Source organism: Prionailurus viverrinus, chromosome A1 (assembly GCF_022837055.1).
Source record: "Prionailurus viverrinus isolate Anna chromosome A1, UM_Priviv_1.0, whole genome shotgun sequence".
NCBI lineage: Eukaryota > Metazoa > Chordata > Mammalia > Carnivora > Felidae > Prionailurus > Prionailurus viverrinus.
Genome location: NC_062561.1, coordinates 171,362,814 through 171,377,377, shown reverse-complemented (window position 1 = coordinate 171,377,377; position 14,564 = coordinate 171,362,814). Strand labels below are relative to the sequence as shown.

General features: G+C 35.1%; 1 protein-coding gene across 8 annotated transcripts in view; it reads left to right on the top strand.

Annotated features, from left to right (window-relative positions):
* Positions 1-14,564, top strand: part of TMEM232 (transmembrane protein 232) — a 213,254-nt gene that overhangs the window by 82,121 nt on the left and 116,569 nt on the right. For all 8 annotated transcript variants that reach the window (XM_047866564.1, XM_047866579.1, XM_047866570.1 and 5 more), the window contains one exon: positions 9,491-9,669. In XM_047866564.1, the coding sequence (XP_047722520.1) occupies positions 9,491-9,669 (179 nt within the window). The remainder of the gene's footprint in view (positions 1-9,490; positions 9,670-14,564) is intronic.

Here is a 14,564-nt window from a genome sequence, read left to right as displayed (position 1 = left end):
AAACAAATCACTTAACAGGATGGAAGCTATTTATTATCTTGCTTAATGAAGAACACAGAGACTTTTATTGGTTCACAGATGTCATCAAGATTCTGTCTCTTTATGTCTTTCTATTCTACTTCTCAGGGATGTTGGATTTTTATTCCTATGCTTGTTATCTCATTATTAAAAGAGCTTTCTAGCTCTAGACATCACAGACTCACGTAGCATTGCAAGGCAAGAGGAAAGAGAAGGGATGATACTGGCTTTTTTTCTAAAGAGTCTGTCCACCTTATAAAACAAAAGATTTCCAGGAAGCACTCCAGAAGACTGTCCCTTGTGTGAAACTGACAGGATAACTGGTTTCATGACTAGCTACAAGGAAGGCTGGAAAAGTAAATGCCTGGTGAAGAGAAGCATTTGTGATGGCTCTGGAGAATTCATTCCCATTTTCTGGGTACAAATAGGGTTCTATTTTTAAGAAAGGGGCAATATTTGGCTGGTAGGTCAGCAACTACCTACAGTGTTTAAAAGTTAGAAAAGATGGAAAGTTTGTGCCATCCGCTCAACATACTAACACAACTTAGTAATGTATTTTATGATGCATAAATTTTAATAGTCATGGTGTTAGCAATTTGAATAGTCAAAGTGTTTACTCCTTTGGAGTTTACCATCTTGTTTGATAATATATCCAGTGTCAGAAACACTTTGTATTTGGTTGATATTTATAAAAGTGGAAAATTAGTTTGTCACATTATTAGTCAAATACCAGTAAAACATATTTTATTTTCGTATTCACCTGGTGTATTTTTGTGCTATTTTTGTTTTTACTTGAATATATAGTACATATATTCTTAATAAAAGTGATGCTCCATTATGTTGATCCTCTAAAATTTTTCATAACCCCTGTCCTTGTTATCATTTAAAATTGATGAGTTGTCTCTTTTTTGATACTGAATTACTTTAGTTACATTTGTATATTAGTACTTCATGGTGGGGGTGGGAAGGGGTTACACCTGGATATGTTGCTAGGCAACTGGCCCTGAGCCTGGGATCTCAGAGACTGCGGGGAGCTGAGAGAGGAACTGCTACAGGTACTCTATTTTCCTTCCATTTAATGTAGCCTTTGGCTGAGCTGCTGTCAGCGCTTGGGGATGCGGGGGTGAGGGGGTTGGTGTGGGGGGTGGGGGAGGCAGAGGACAATGGCTTCAGTTCATAATGTGTGAGAAGAGCTGAGAACTTTAAGTATGAGGTGAAGGAAGAAGAGACCCTGTGGTCAAATATTTCCTGGATATGAGCGATATTTTGTGATCTAAGATTACTTTATACCCAACAAACATGGGAAAAGTTAATCATTATCTTCTCTGTCAATACTGTCTCAGCAATCAAAACTTAATCTGTATGGATTGTAGAAAATAGTTTTTAATTGTAGAGACAAGACCTAATCTTCTAACTTTATATGAGGATCTTCATAAAGCACAAATAACTAGGATAAAGGGTTACCATGATTTTTGAAAGTTAAATGTTGCTACTTTTCCCAGGAAGTTTTGCTCCCATCCAACAAATAAATCTTAATCTAGCTCTGTATATGTTTAACTAAAAGATTCCTATTTCCTCATTCTGTTTATTCCCTTTTGGGTTGCTACTATTTCTTTTGGTTGGACAGACTAAAACAACATGCTGGACTTTTCAGCCAAAAAGCCTTTGACTGTGTAAAAGTCTTTACTTACTCAAACAGAGGAGCTGAAAATCTCATGGGAACATTCCTCACATTTTTGAAGCATAAATACAAAGGTATATCCCATTTGAGCCAATGGTCTAAAATCCATCTGTGGCTGAACATAGTGAAAAAAAGACCCAGGAACTAGAAATCATGCGAGATTTTGTAAAAGTATTAATGGTGTTAAGGTATGTTACAATGTGCAGTTTTAGAAACCAATTTTTGCAATATATGCCTTAGCAGGGAATAAAAAGAATAATATAGTTGTTGGCTTTCTATGCAAATTAATTTAGAAGCAAATGTATATACATTAATGAAAATAGCTCAGTTAGGTACTTGTAACTTCCTTTGTTATACCAGCCAGAATTATATTAAGATTCTCCAGAGTGTTTTTGATTGATTTTTTTCTGTCATTAATCTGGTCCAGAAATGAATATAATACCCTAGAGTCAGTTTGCTTTTTACCCCTCACATCTATCAAAAGTAACCTGATAATATGTTCATGGGTACAGAGGTCTCTAATCTAATACATTATTCCTATGTTTGATCCAGGTGTTTCTTACTGTTTTGAGTGAATAGTTCTTTTTAAATACTTGCTAAGTAGTTACTTACAGGAAGAAATAATAGAAGCCCCTCCAAAAGGGTGAAGGATGAAAAAATTAGGTAACAGGAGGAAGAAAAACAGCACCAAAATGGCTCCATTATAGATGAATATATGTGCACTGAACTAGACTCGGTGTCAGAAATTTGGAGTGTCAGAAGTTTAGGATGAGTCTCAGCTCAGCTGTCATGTACTAGATTATGGTAGCTGGCTATACCTTTCAGAATCTTAGTTTCCTCAAGATTATGGATTTTAAAAGAAATTTGCATGTACCATGCTTATAAACGTAAAGTTATTCTTTTTTTTTTTTAATTTCCAAAAGAATCTTTATTATTTTCTTCTTTTTCTTTTTTTGTTTGTTGCCCCTTGGATAAAAAAACCTGTGAGGATTAACTACTTCCATAGAGATAATCTAAAATCTTGGTGATATTCTTTACTTTAATGAAATTGAAAATAAATCCATACAATATAAATGTGATGTTTCTTTAATTGATTTATAAGAATCATAGTTCTTGAAAAGCAAATGAACCACTTTCTTCTTTGGTTCCCAGTTAAAACTCCAGATGATAATTATTTTTTTTCTTTCTTTTTTTTTTTGAAGATAATTATTTTTAATCAACAATGCAAATTACTTGACAACGCAAAAGATCATAAAAGTTAAGAAAGGGAAATTCTACTCAGTTCCTTAAATGTCTATAGTCATTTTGGCATCCTATTTGCCATCACGTTTCAGTTAACTGCCCCATGCTAATATAGGAATCAGCTGACTTTTGCTTTTTGTTTTCTATATTACCTACAACAAACACTGAGTAAGTTAGTAATACTTTGGTTCTCTTTAGTTTATTCTGTTGGGTATTTGTTTAATATGTATAATGATCAAATACGATGATATATTCAGAATAATTTTATCCACATTTAATATGTATGTGGATTTAGATACATAATTATTTCTATAGTGTAACTTTCTGAAAACAAAGAGTACCTTGGAATTCCTATTCTACTAGTCATCCAAAATATACCCCCCCATCTCTCTTGTTATTTCCTATGAAGTTCAGGAGTCTTCAACACTACCCTCACTTCTGAAATCACCTGTGAGTTTGGGCATCCCCAAGACAACCCTCAGGTTTGCTAATTTGTTAGAAGAACTAACAGAACTCAGCAAAGACATTTTAGTCATGATTACAGTTTATTACAGTAAAAAAATAAAGATTAAAATTAGCCAAGGAAAAGGTACATAAGGCAGAGTCCAAGATAGTTCCAAGCATTGAGCTACCCATTGTCCTCTCCCAGAAGGGTTGTGCAGAGACCATTCACTTCTCCTAGTAGTGATGTATGACAATTTGCATAGACTATTGTCAACTATGGAAGATCATCACGCTTTGGTATTCAAAATTTTTACTGGGGCTCATTCACGTGCACATGGCTGACCCTGGTCTCTGGTCCTTCCAGAGGCCAAATTAATACCATGGCCTAAGGCTCCTAGATAAACAAAAGGATTCTTATCAGACAGGACATTCTAATGCCTAAGAGTCAGGCAATGGCAAAGGCCAGCCCTCTCTTTGGACATTGTTAATTCTTAACTGTACAACTCCCAAGTCTATGTACTCCTCACTTTTCTTCTAGACTACTGCAAAAAACTAAAAGTCTCCCTGTTTCCTTAATGCTCCCTAGAACCCATTTTCTATCAGGAAGCCCAAAAGATTTTTAAAACATGAAGCAGGTTTGTTCATTTCAAATGCTCTGTTAACTTTTCATTACACTAAGAATAAATTCCAAACTCCTTTCCATGGCTTACAAATTGGCCACGATCATTCAGAGGATGCCTCTGCACTCACAGATGCTGCATTTCCTCCTGCTCCTTGGATGGTTAACTTTTTAAAAATGCATTAGATCTTGTCTTGAATATGATGTCTTCATGGTGGTCTTTCTCTCATTGTGTCTATAGTTTTCTTCTCTAGTCACTGTTGAACACATTAACACCTTCTGTTATTTTCCTAACACTCATTATCAACTGACACTGTCCTGTTTACTTTTTTAGTATCTGTCTTTCTCTACTAGCATTAAGTGTCCTGAGAGCAGTTACACTGTCTTTTTCTTTGGCACATTAGAACAGCAGTTGGTATATAGCATTGATTCAGTAAATATTTGTTAAATGCCTGGCTTGCTGACTGGTTCTTATCCATTGGTTTCTTGGCATTGATCTAGTTCTTTTCCTATATATGGCATTTCACAAAGACCATGTTTTACACTACATTTTACATTCAGGTTACCTTTTACTGATACATTTGATTCTGCCAAATTATATTTCTCAAAATTGTAAAGGCTGTGTTCATTTATACTCATTCATCTGAGTAGAAATACTCATATTCCACATTCACTGCATTTGTGAGATCTAAATATCTAGACTGGCCATTAAGGGCTTCCCTGGAGTTCAAAACACTAAAATAAAGCATTGCTACAAAGAAAGGATCATAATACTGATTTTCAAACAGCATAGTTTCTTAATAAGTTTCAAGATTTATTAAGAATTTTGTTTTGGTTCAGCTTTGTTATTTCCTAGAATACTGTCTGCTTAGCTGCAGACAGACACATTTTCTCTTAGTATATTTAAAGGAACATCTTTGATAGCTGCCACAGGGTCACTCAAAGCAGAACAGAAGAGTGCCTTATTCTTCAGCTTGGTCCCTGGATGAGGAGTTTCATAGCAGACATGCTTCTTATCAAATGTCAAGATGTGCATATTGGACTGCATTCTACCTTTTATGACAGTTGTAACACATCTCAGCTGTCTTTGTAAGGCTTTTTTTTTTTCATTAACTGTCAGTGGATTGGAACCGTAATAGATTTTCCCTGCAAATATTATTCATAAGCAATACTTCACTGTAGTTTACTTTTTTTAAGTTTGTTTATTTATTTTGAGAGAGAGAGAGAGAGAGAGAGAGAGAGAGAGAGAGAGAACAAGCAGGGAACAAGCAGGGGAGGGGCAGAGAGAGAAAGAAACAGAAGATCCAAAGTGGACTCTGTGCTGATAGCAGAAAGCCTGATAAAAGGCTCAAACTCACGAACCATGAGATCATGACCCGAGCCAAAGTTAGATGCTTAACTGACTGAGCCACCCAGGCGCCCCATTTCGTTGTAGTTGAAATGAATAGGTGAAGAGCTCATTTTAAAAATCAACAACAGTATTTTAAAAGTTTGGTGAGTTTTGAGAATTCAGTTACCAAAATACATTTTATGGGCTCATCACTGGTCTTGTGGATTTTGTCTATCTATCTATCTATCTATCTTCTACATATCTATATTTTTAGAGAGAAAAAGTGCACACAAGCAGGGGAGGGGTAGAGGGAGAAGTGGGGAGAGAGAGAATCTTAAGCAGACTCAATACTCAGCATGGAGCCCAATGCTGGCTCAATCTTAAGACTGGGATTGTGGTCTGAGCCAAAATCAAGAGTTGGACACTAAACTGACTATAACCTCTGTAACTGCTAATTTAAAATATATGAAGGTAGCTTATATGTACTTATATCAATCATTCTTATTAACGTAAAGAGTTTGGGAGCCTTTAAACAAATATATAAAAAGGTTAAAATTCACAGTATGTTTTATTTGTCATATTGCTCAAAACTGCATTATTTTTGAGGTTCTCAATTCCAGAATTATTAATTTAAAACTCATAATTGTTTTGTTGCTCATATTGAGTTCCAAACTTATTTTTCTGTTAGATTCACAAATCCATAATTTCACTTTTGCTATTTCACTTAAATTTTAGCTATATTTTTACAACAAGCTATAAGCCTCTGAAAGTTAGATTCCCCTTACACCCTAGTATGCCACATTTTCCAAATATTTTATCTCCTTTCTCTCCAAACTGGCTCCTCTACAACAATCTCTTTTCTATAAGTGATTTCATTATTGTTTCCAGTTCCTTAACTTAAATATGTACTTTTCCTCTCTACTTCATGTTTTTCTTCTCCTCCGTAGCTAAGAATTCTTATTAGATCTTCTCCATAATGTCTTAAGTTTGTCCTTTACTCTCCAAGCTCCTGCTGCTTATCACAATAAAGACCTAGATTGCCTTATAAAGCTCCCACATTGGTTTCCCAGTTTATTGCTGGAATAGACGTAACATGTCATGGAACACATATAACATTACTCTTTTGCTCAAACATCTACCACTTAATCTGATCCCATTTATCTTTAGTTATTTTACCTTATCCATTTCTTTTCTTAGATTCCATACCCAACTTGGGGCTCTAACTCATCACCCCAAGATCAAGAGTTGCCTGCTCCACTAACTAAGCCACCCAAGTGCCCCCAAAATTTCTATTTTTAAACTTAAACTCTATACCTAACATGGGGCTTGAACACATGACCCCAAGGTCAAGAGTTGCATGCTCTACCCACTGAACCAGCCAGGCACCCCTATCCATTTCTAATATGAGCTCTCTACCTCAGTTCAATTTGAGATCCTCATTATCATCCTCTACCCTCTGTCTTCTTATAGTTACCTCTCGACGAGGAGTCAGTGGGCCTATTGCCAAAGGAATGACTAGGCAGAGTTCCTGCTGGGTCCCTAAGTGGATGGGACCACCTCCAGGACCATGGTTGAGCAGGGTGGAAATGTGATTATGGAACCACTTCTGTATCTCCAGATGTTAGGCCTGTTACCTGGGATGCAAGTAGATTTGGCCCCTGCCACATCCCTGAACACTCTCCTGCCAGGGCCTGTGGGGGGGTTTCTGGGTCAGAAGAGCTGCTTCTGTACCATGGTAGAGTGAAGCTGGAGCCAGGTCACAGAGCTGCTTCAGGGCCAACAGACAGCAGGCCTGTTACCAGAGGCACCAACAGGCATGGGTTTTCCTGGGTCCTTTGCTGGAGATCCTTTGTGGATCAAAAGGGCTGGAGCCGAGTTCACAGGGTGGGCAAGGATGCTTCCAGGTCCGTAGCTGGGACCACATTACTGCCAACAGGTGTTCCACCTGGGCTGGGACTGCCTCCTCAGTCTTGTTTCCACTGGGGTTGCACAACCTCCTACCTGGGTCCCAAGGTCCTGAAAAAGGCACTTTTGTTTATGGATGGCTGCCAAGTTGTTGTTTCTATGAGGGGATGAATGCTGGGGATGTCCTATTCTGCCATCTTGCTGGTATCAATTCATACATGTAATTTCAAATATGGCAGCATACTAATTTTAACTTGTAAAATTTTTATGGGGAGAATTACATTTTCAAAAGAATTGGCTGCTTACCTATAGTTCACACTATCTCTTTCAAAGTATCAATAGAAAGGATGAAAGGTGCCTTAAGTTTGGAAGCTGGACATTTGCCTTCCTCCTCCCACTTGTAAAACGTGTACATACTTTCCATTCTGCCTCCTCTTTCTACCTTCTAGTCTGTTTCCTATGAATGGAATAGAAGGAAGGCAAGCACTTGTCTGAATTGGAGAGCCTATGCTGCATGGCGTAAGATTAGTCTCTCCTTCACTTGGCTCTGTCACTCATCATCTGTGTCATGCTAGGGGATTTTCATTTTTTAAAAAAATGTTTTATTTATTTTTGAGAGAGAGAGAGAGTATGAGTGGGAGAGGTGCAGAGAGAGAGAGGGGAACAGGGGATCCAAAGTGGGCTCCGTGCTGACAACACAGAACTCGATGTGGGGTTGAACTTACAAACCATGAGATCATGACTTTAAAGTTGAAGTCAGACGCTCAACCAACTAAGCCACCCAGGTGCCCCTGCTAGGGGGGTTTCTAACCTGAGTTGAAGGTCATATGTTCCTTCTATTATGCTAAGTGTAATACGGTCATCATAGCAGAACTGTAATGAGGCCTAGAATAAGGGCACATAGTAGTAGGAATGTCCAAGTTTTCTAGTTATAACTATAATAATTATTATTGGGGCATCTGGGTGGCTCAGTCAGTTAAGCATCCAACTTTGGCTCAGGTCATGATCTCTTTGTGGGTTTGAGCTCTGTGTTGGGCTCTGTGCTGACAGCTCAGAGCCTGGAGCCTGCTTCGAATTCTGTTTCCCTCTCTGCTCTTCCCCCACTTATGCTCTGCCTCTCTCTCTCAAAAATAAAAAATAAGCATTAAAAAATTAAAAAAAATATTATTATTATGTAGCTTGGATTATAAAAATCTAGATTGAATTAGGAAAAGTTGAGGATTATCATTTTTTCATGTTGTGCTTTATCTTTATTCAAGAAGAGAACTGATGAGTTCCAGTGTCACACAGGCTGTCATCAGGATTTGGAGGACAGTACAATACAAAATTCAATTGACTCTAAAGCCCTTCCTGAACCTTCTCTTCCTCCTGTTCTTCTTACCTGCTTCGCATATACTCATACTCTCATGTTCCTCTTTGACTGACTTTAGTTCATATCCCCTTTGAGACCTGCTGTAGTAGTTCATTCTACAAATTTATCCCATCTCTATCTAAATTAGAATTCTCTTTTCCTGAATAGTATTATATAGCACTATACCCCTGAGGTAAGAAATAATTAAGATAAAGAGTAAAGAGAAACTTTTTCCTCCTTTCTGTATGGGAGAGGTGTATTTTAAATGTGGACCTTGATAATTTATATAAATTACTAATTGGTATATAAGTTTTAGAAAGAAGATTGTCTTAGACTTTTAAAAATCTCTTCTGGATTCATTGTTCCCTTTCCTCTGTTTCAGTTGATTTATGTCTCTATTAAAAAAAAAAAACTTCCAGTCTATAATTATATTGGCAATTTTTGTCTGCTTTTCACATTATTTTCAAAGCTTTCTTCTTGGTTCAAATGGTGTGTTTCATAGAGCTTGATTTTTCTCCTATTCTCTAATTTGTTATAAAAATTCACTATGGTGGTTTAAATATTCATATTGCCTTGAACAAATTCCTCTTTCCATGAATTCCAAAGTTTTTTTTTTTTTAAATACATAGTTCCTACTTCACCTGTCCAACTTTTACATTTATGAGGTATGATAATAGTTAGGTGCAGATCTTTTCTTACGACTAGAAATTTTAAACTAAGCTGTGATCTTTTAAAATTAAAGGAGTAGGAGCTGTGAAGAGTAAAACAAATTCCAAAGCTCAGAATTTCAGACTTTACAACACCGTATTAGTAAAACCGCAGTTCTTCTTTTTCACAAAATTGTGCATTACTAAGATGAATAAGATTATGTCTTCCCAAAGAATATATCTTTTTCCACAGGTTATCCAGTGATATGGATTGGATACTATGGCTTAGTGTATAACCTGGTGAAAATGTCATGGGAACTTCGGGGAGATGATGAGCAGGATGGATTTAGAAACAAAATATTGCAAACATTACAGAAGACCAAGGATCATGAGAAAGACAGGCGAATCCATAATGCAGTAAATATAGCTCAGGTAAGATAAAAGCCAGGGCAATAAATTGGTACCTCCATTATCAAGAAGTGTTTGTCCTTTCTCTCTAAGGAAAAGAGAATGTCCATATTCAGTGAGTGTCAGTGACTCACAGCTGGGAAAACCATTTTTAAAATTGAATACTGATCTAGGTTTAGTTAAAGATAAGAGTGTTGGTACTCTTTGACTAAGAAGCTTGAAGAGAGGAGGTGATTTGGGGGAAGGAATAACTTCTGCCTCAGGTTTGTGACTGTGAGAATTTTAAGTATACTGACCATGCATTCCAGTTTGCCCAGGTTAGCCTGGTCTAGGCCTAATTTTCTAGCTTTCTAATAAGAAAGTAATGAATTAATTCACTCTCAAAAGTATCTCAATTTGGATAAGTTATTTTTAGTTATCTTATTTGTAAGTTTTTCTTTCTAGCGTTAGATAATATAAATTGCAAATCTGGATTCACTAACACTAGTCTTTTTCTTTAAAGTTAAAAATGTATTTTACAAGTTCTTGGTTTTTCTAGTTCTGTTTGAATGACTACATAATTTTTTTTCTTCACTTTCAAAGAAAATCATTATGAAATTAGCTATCCATTCTTCATGAAATGCAAATGTGATTTTCCAGTGATGCTTTATCCATATGGTATCCTATGATATTTTTAATCTCCTACCATTTTTTTTCTTTTCTATGTCTTATTTTGAGCTAGGTTAATTTGTTTGTTATCCTAAAGTACACTTTTTTTTTACCCTTTCATGGAAAGTTTCTGATTCTTTCTAGTGTTTACAGATGCAATTATCCTAACACCCTTAATATCCTGTTTTCTAATAATAATTAGGGATGTGAATTAATGTTAACAAGTAAGAAGAACAAATAATGAATTCACTCTGCCTAATCAATTGTCAAAGCATATGGGTGGGCCATCATTGCAACACAGAGTATCTACCCTCTAGATTCTTAGTAGAAAACAAAACCTTAAACTCCTTGCTTTTTAAACATAAATGTGATTTCGAGTAAGAATCTTTATGGAGGACTATCTAAAAATATGCATTCCTTTTCTCTAGATGTCTAATATATTTTTCACAGAGAAAGACAGTCAAGAGCTGTCCACTTGAACTACGTTGTTCTGGATTCCGTGGGCTTGCTTTTATGCAACCACGCTTCAGTTTTATCCTTACTTGTGGACAGAACATAGAAAAATTTTAAAATAATCACTACTGGATCTATTATAGTGATGACCACTATATCATCGAGTATCCTCTTTGCTGAGATTTAAGAAATAAATCTTTCTTAGTTTCATGTGCTGTCTGAACTTTATTATTATTTTGGATAAGCTGCTCAATAGAGTTTTTAAAAAAAGGAGAGTCAAATTTTGGCTAGTTTTGAAATAGAAACAGAGGACGACATGCATTCATCTCACCGAGTCTTATTATTTTGTCTTTGTTTTTTCATTTTACATGAATTTTCAGTTATTCATATTATTCTTTGGTTTTGTATCTATTTTTATATGCCACTTCACATCTCAAATGGATTGTATACTGTAACCAAATATAAGCCAACTCAAATTTGTCATTTCTATAATTAGAATTCTATTTAAATGCCTGCTTACAGGGCCATTCATTTGGTATAGGATAGTCTTCCTTCTTCAAAATTTTACTAAGTATCTATAGATAATTGCATTTGACATTCATAAGTCAGTTAATCGGACATAGCAAATATTTTTTGTTTGCTAGGTCCAAGGAAAGACCTTTCTTTACTCAAGCAGTCAGCTCTGAGAATAAAAGAATAGACAAAAGCATAACCACTAGATGGGCTAATTAGTTTTTAATGTTTAGTTAGAAGACTTCTAAGGGATACTTTCATTCATTTTAAATAGTAAATGTATGGAAAGGCAAGTTTTCCTCAGAGAAAAATCTAAATTAGAAATTTCTAAAGGCAGTTAAATTAACTTAGGTATAGTACATATTTAATATAAGAAATAAGTTTAATTTGCATTAGATAGATTAACTAAAAGATACAATTCACTCTAGATCTATATTATAAGTTAGGTAGAGATAGAGACATTTAGATTATTGGATAACAAAATATATGATTTATGGTTATAAGTAATACAGTGCCTAGTCAGTGTCTTTGAAATATCACTTAACTTAGTTTGAATTCCTTTATTTAATAATAAGATACTACAAGTATATACACTAAAAAATTAGTATAAATTTTTTTACCAAATTCATTAAAAAATATGAAATAAATATGTACATATTAGATCCTAAATCTATTTTGCCATGCTGAATTCTATGGAAGACACAGGAAGTCCAAAAAATGACCTTTATACAATAATTTTTACTGTCTTATTCAGAAGACAGAAGATTCAGAAGATGGAATGTTATATGTATGGCTATTCCCATCAAAGTTCATGGTACACAAGGGAGTTCAGATGTTTGGTTTCTAACTTTCTTCTTATATTAATATGGAATACGTTATTGTCATCTTTAAGTAGTACTTGAGCTGGAAACTTAAATGATGAGTTATGTTAAATGACTCAAGGGAGCAGCGTCAAAGAGTGAATCTCTTAGATAAGGAAATGTTGTGAGCCGAGCAGAAATAAGAACACCATGTAAGAAAAAGACATTGGTTTACTTGCCTCGTTGGAGAAAAAGTCTTGGATTGGGCAGTAGTAGGCACTATATTTGAAAGTTATGTTTGGGTTACCAAGCTAAAGTCTTAGAGACTTAGAAATGGTTTCATAAAAATAGGAATGCTAAGTAAAACAATGAGTTTTGGGAGAAAATTGTTCTAACGAACAATTTTAATAGGTGGGTAATTTATGTTGGGTAAAATCATGTATACAATTTCTTATATCTTTTTAAAATAATGAATAATTGCTTAGGACTTTTGGTATATTATTAGAGTAATTGTCCTCATTTTAGTCAAGATTCCCTATATTCACATCCTTGGCATGATTCCTTCTATACTCAAATTCTTGGCTTGATCACATGACTTGATTTAGAAAATAAGACAATATCAATGTTATACAAATGGGAGATTTAAAAACACGTATGTATTGGGGCCTGCCCTCTCTTGTTCTCGTGGAACCCTGTAACTGCCATGTGAGCAAATCCACATTACCCAGATGGTAAATGAGAGACCGCATTGTGCAGAGACTAGTCATCCTAATTGATCCAGTGCCTCCTCCCGAGACTAGCCAGTTCTTAACTGACCAAACAGCTGACTACAGACACATGAATGAATCCAGCTAAGACCAGAAGAACCATTCTGCTATCTCTACCTTCAATTGTTGACCTGTGGAACTGGGGGCTGAATAAATAGCTGTTAAACCTTAAAGTTTTGGGGTGAATTGTTTGCATAGTAAGAGGTTTGCGAGAATTGCGTAAATGAGACTTCAGTCTGCTAAATTGTTCAATGTAAATATTGCTTTTTTTCTTTCACATTTGTCATTTTTAAAAGGCACTGATAATAGATTTGTTGAGCATGTGCTGTGTGCCATGTGCTAAGCACTTTACATTCATTAATTATTTAATTCTCATACAAAACACATGATATTTGTATTTTCATGCTCTTGATTTTACAGATGAGGAAATTGAAACTTTAAATAAGGAATTTAAACTTTTTGAGAGGTGAAGTAATTTACCCATGGATACTGTGGTAAATTACATTGCTTGCTTTTTCTTTCTTTTTTTTTTTTTTTAATTTTTTTTTCAACGTTTATTTATTTTTGGGACAGAGAGAGACAGAGCATGAACGGGGGAGGGGCAGAGAGAGAGGGAGACACAGAATCAGAAACAGGCTCCAGGCTCTGAGCCATCAGCCCAGAGCCCGACGCGGGGCTCGACTCACGGGCCGCGAGATCGTGACCTGAGCTGAAGTCGGACGCTTAACCGACTGTGCCACCCAGGCGCCCCATTGCTTGCTTTTTCTAATGTTGAAGAGTCATTGCATTCCCGGAATAAAAACACTTGATGTAATAACCTTTTTAATATTGTCATATTTGCTTTGATAATATTTTGCTTAACATTTTGCATCCATGTTCAATGGGTACAACTGTTCTCTAATATTTTTTCCTTCAATGTTTTCTTATAAATTTTTGTATCAAAGTTATACTGGATTTATAGAATGAATTGGGAAGTGATTATCTTTTTTTCCTATTCTCTGGAAGGATTTTGTAATATGTCATTTCTTCCTTAAAAATTCTGTAGTATTTACAATGGAGCCATTTCATCATGGATACTTACAGAAAGTTTCTAATTGCAGAATAATTTTTATAGTTATATACCTTCCTATACTTTAATTTTCCTTGCATTAGTTTTCTTTCTTTTTTTTTAGGAATTTCATCTGCATTTTAAAAGATTTATCAAGGTTTTCACATTATCTTTCTATGATATCTTAAGGTCTTTAGGATCTGACATGGTATTATCTCCTTCATTCTTTACTCTTGTTATTTTTGCTTTTGTTTCTTTTTAAGCTGTCAGGCCAAGGGTCTAATCAACTTCTTTGTCTTTTAAAAAGCAGCTTTTGATTCTCTTGATACTGATATTCTGTATTATATTTTCTCTAATTTTTAATATCTTATATTAGATTTATATTTTCTTCTGATAACTTCCTTTCATTTAATGTGTTGCTCCTTTTCCAAAATTATTAAACCATATTTGTCACTGACTTGCAGCTTTTTTCAAATATATGATTTTAATACTATTAGTTTCTCTCTACATGTTAATTTAGATGTAACCTGAAAGTTGTGATAAATAATATTTTAATTATCATCCAATTCAAAAGAGTTTCTAATTTCTACTATTATTTCTGTTTTGAGCCACAGATTATTCAAGCTCATCACTTAATATTCACATATAGGGAGATTTTGCTATTACACTTAGGATTTTGATTTTTGTTGA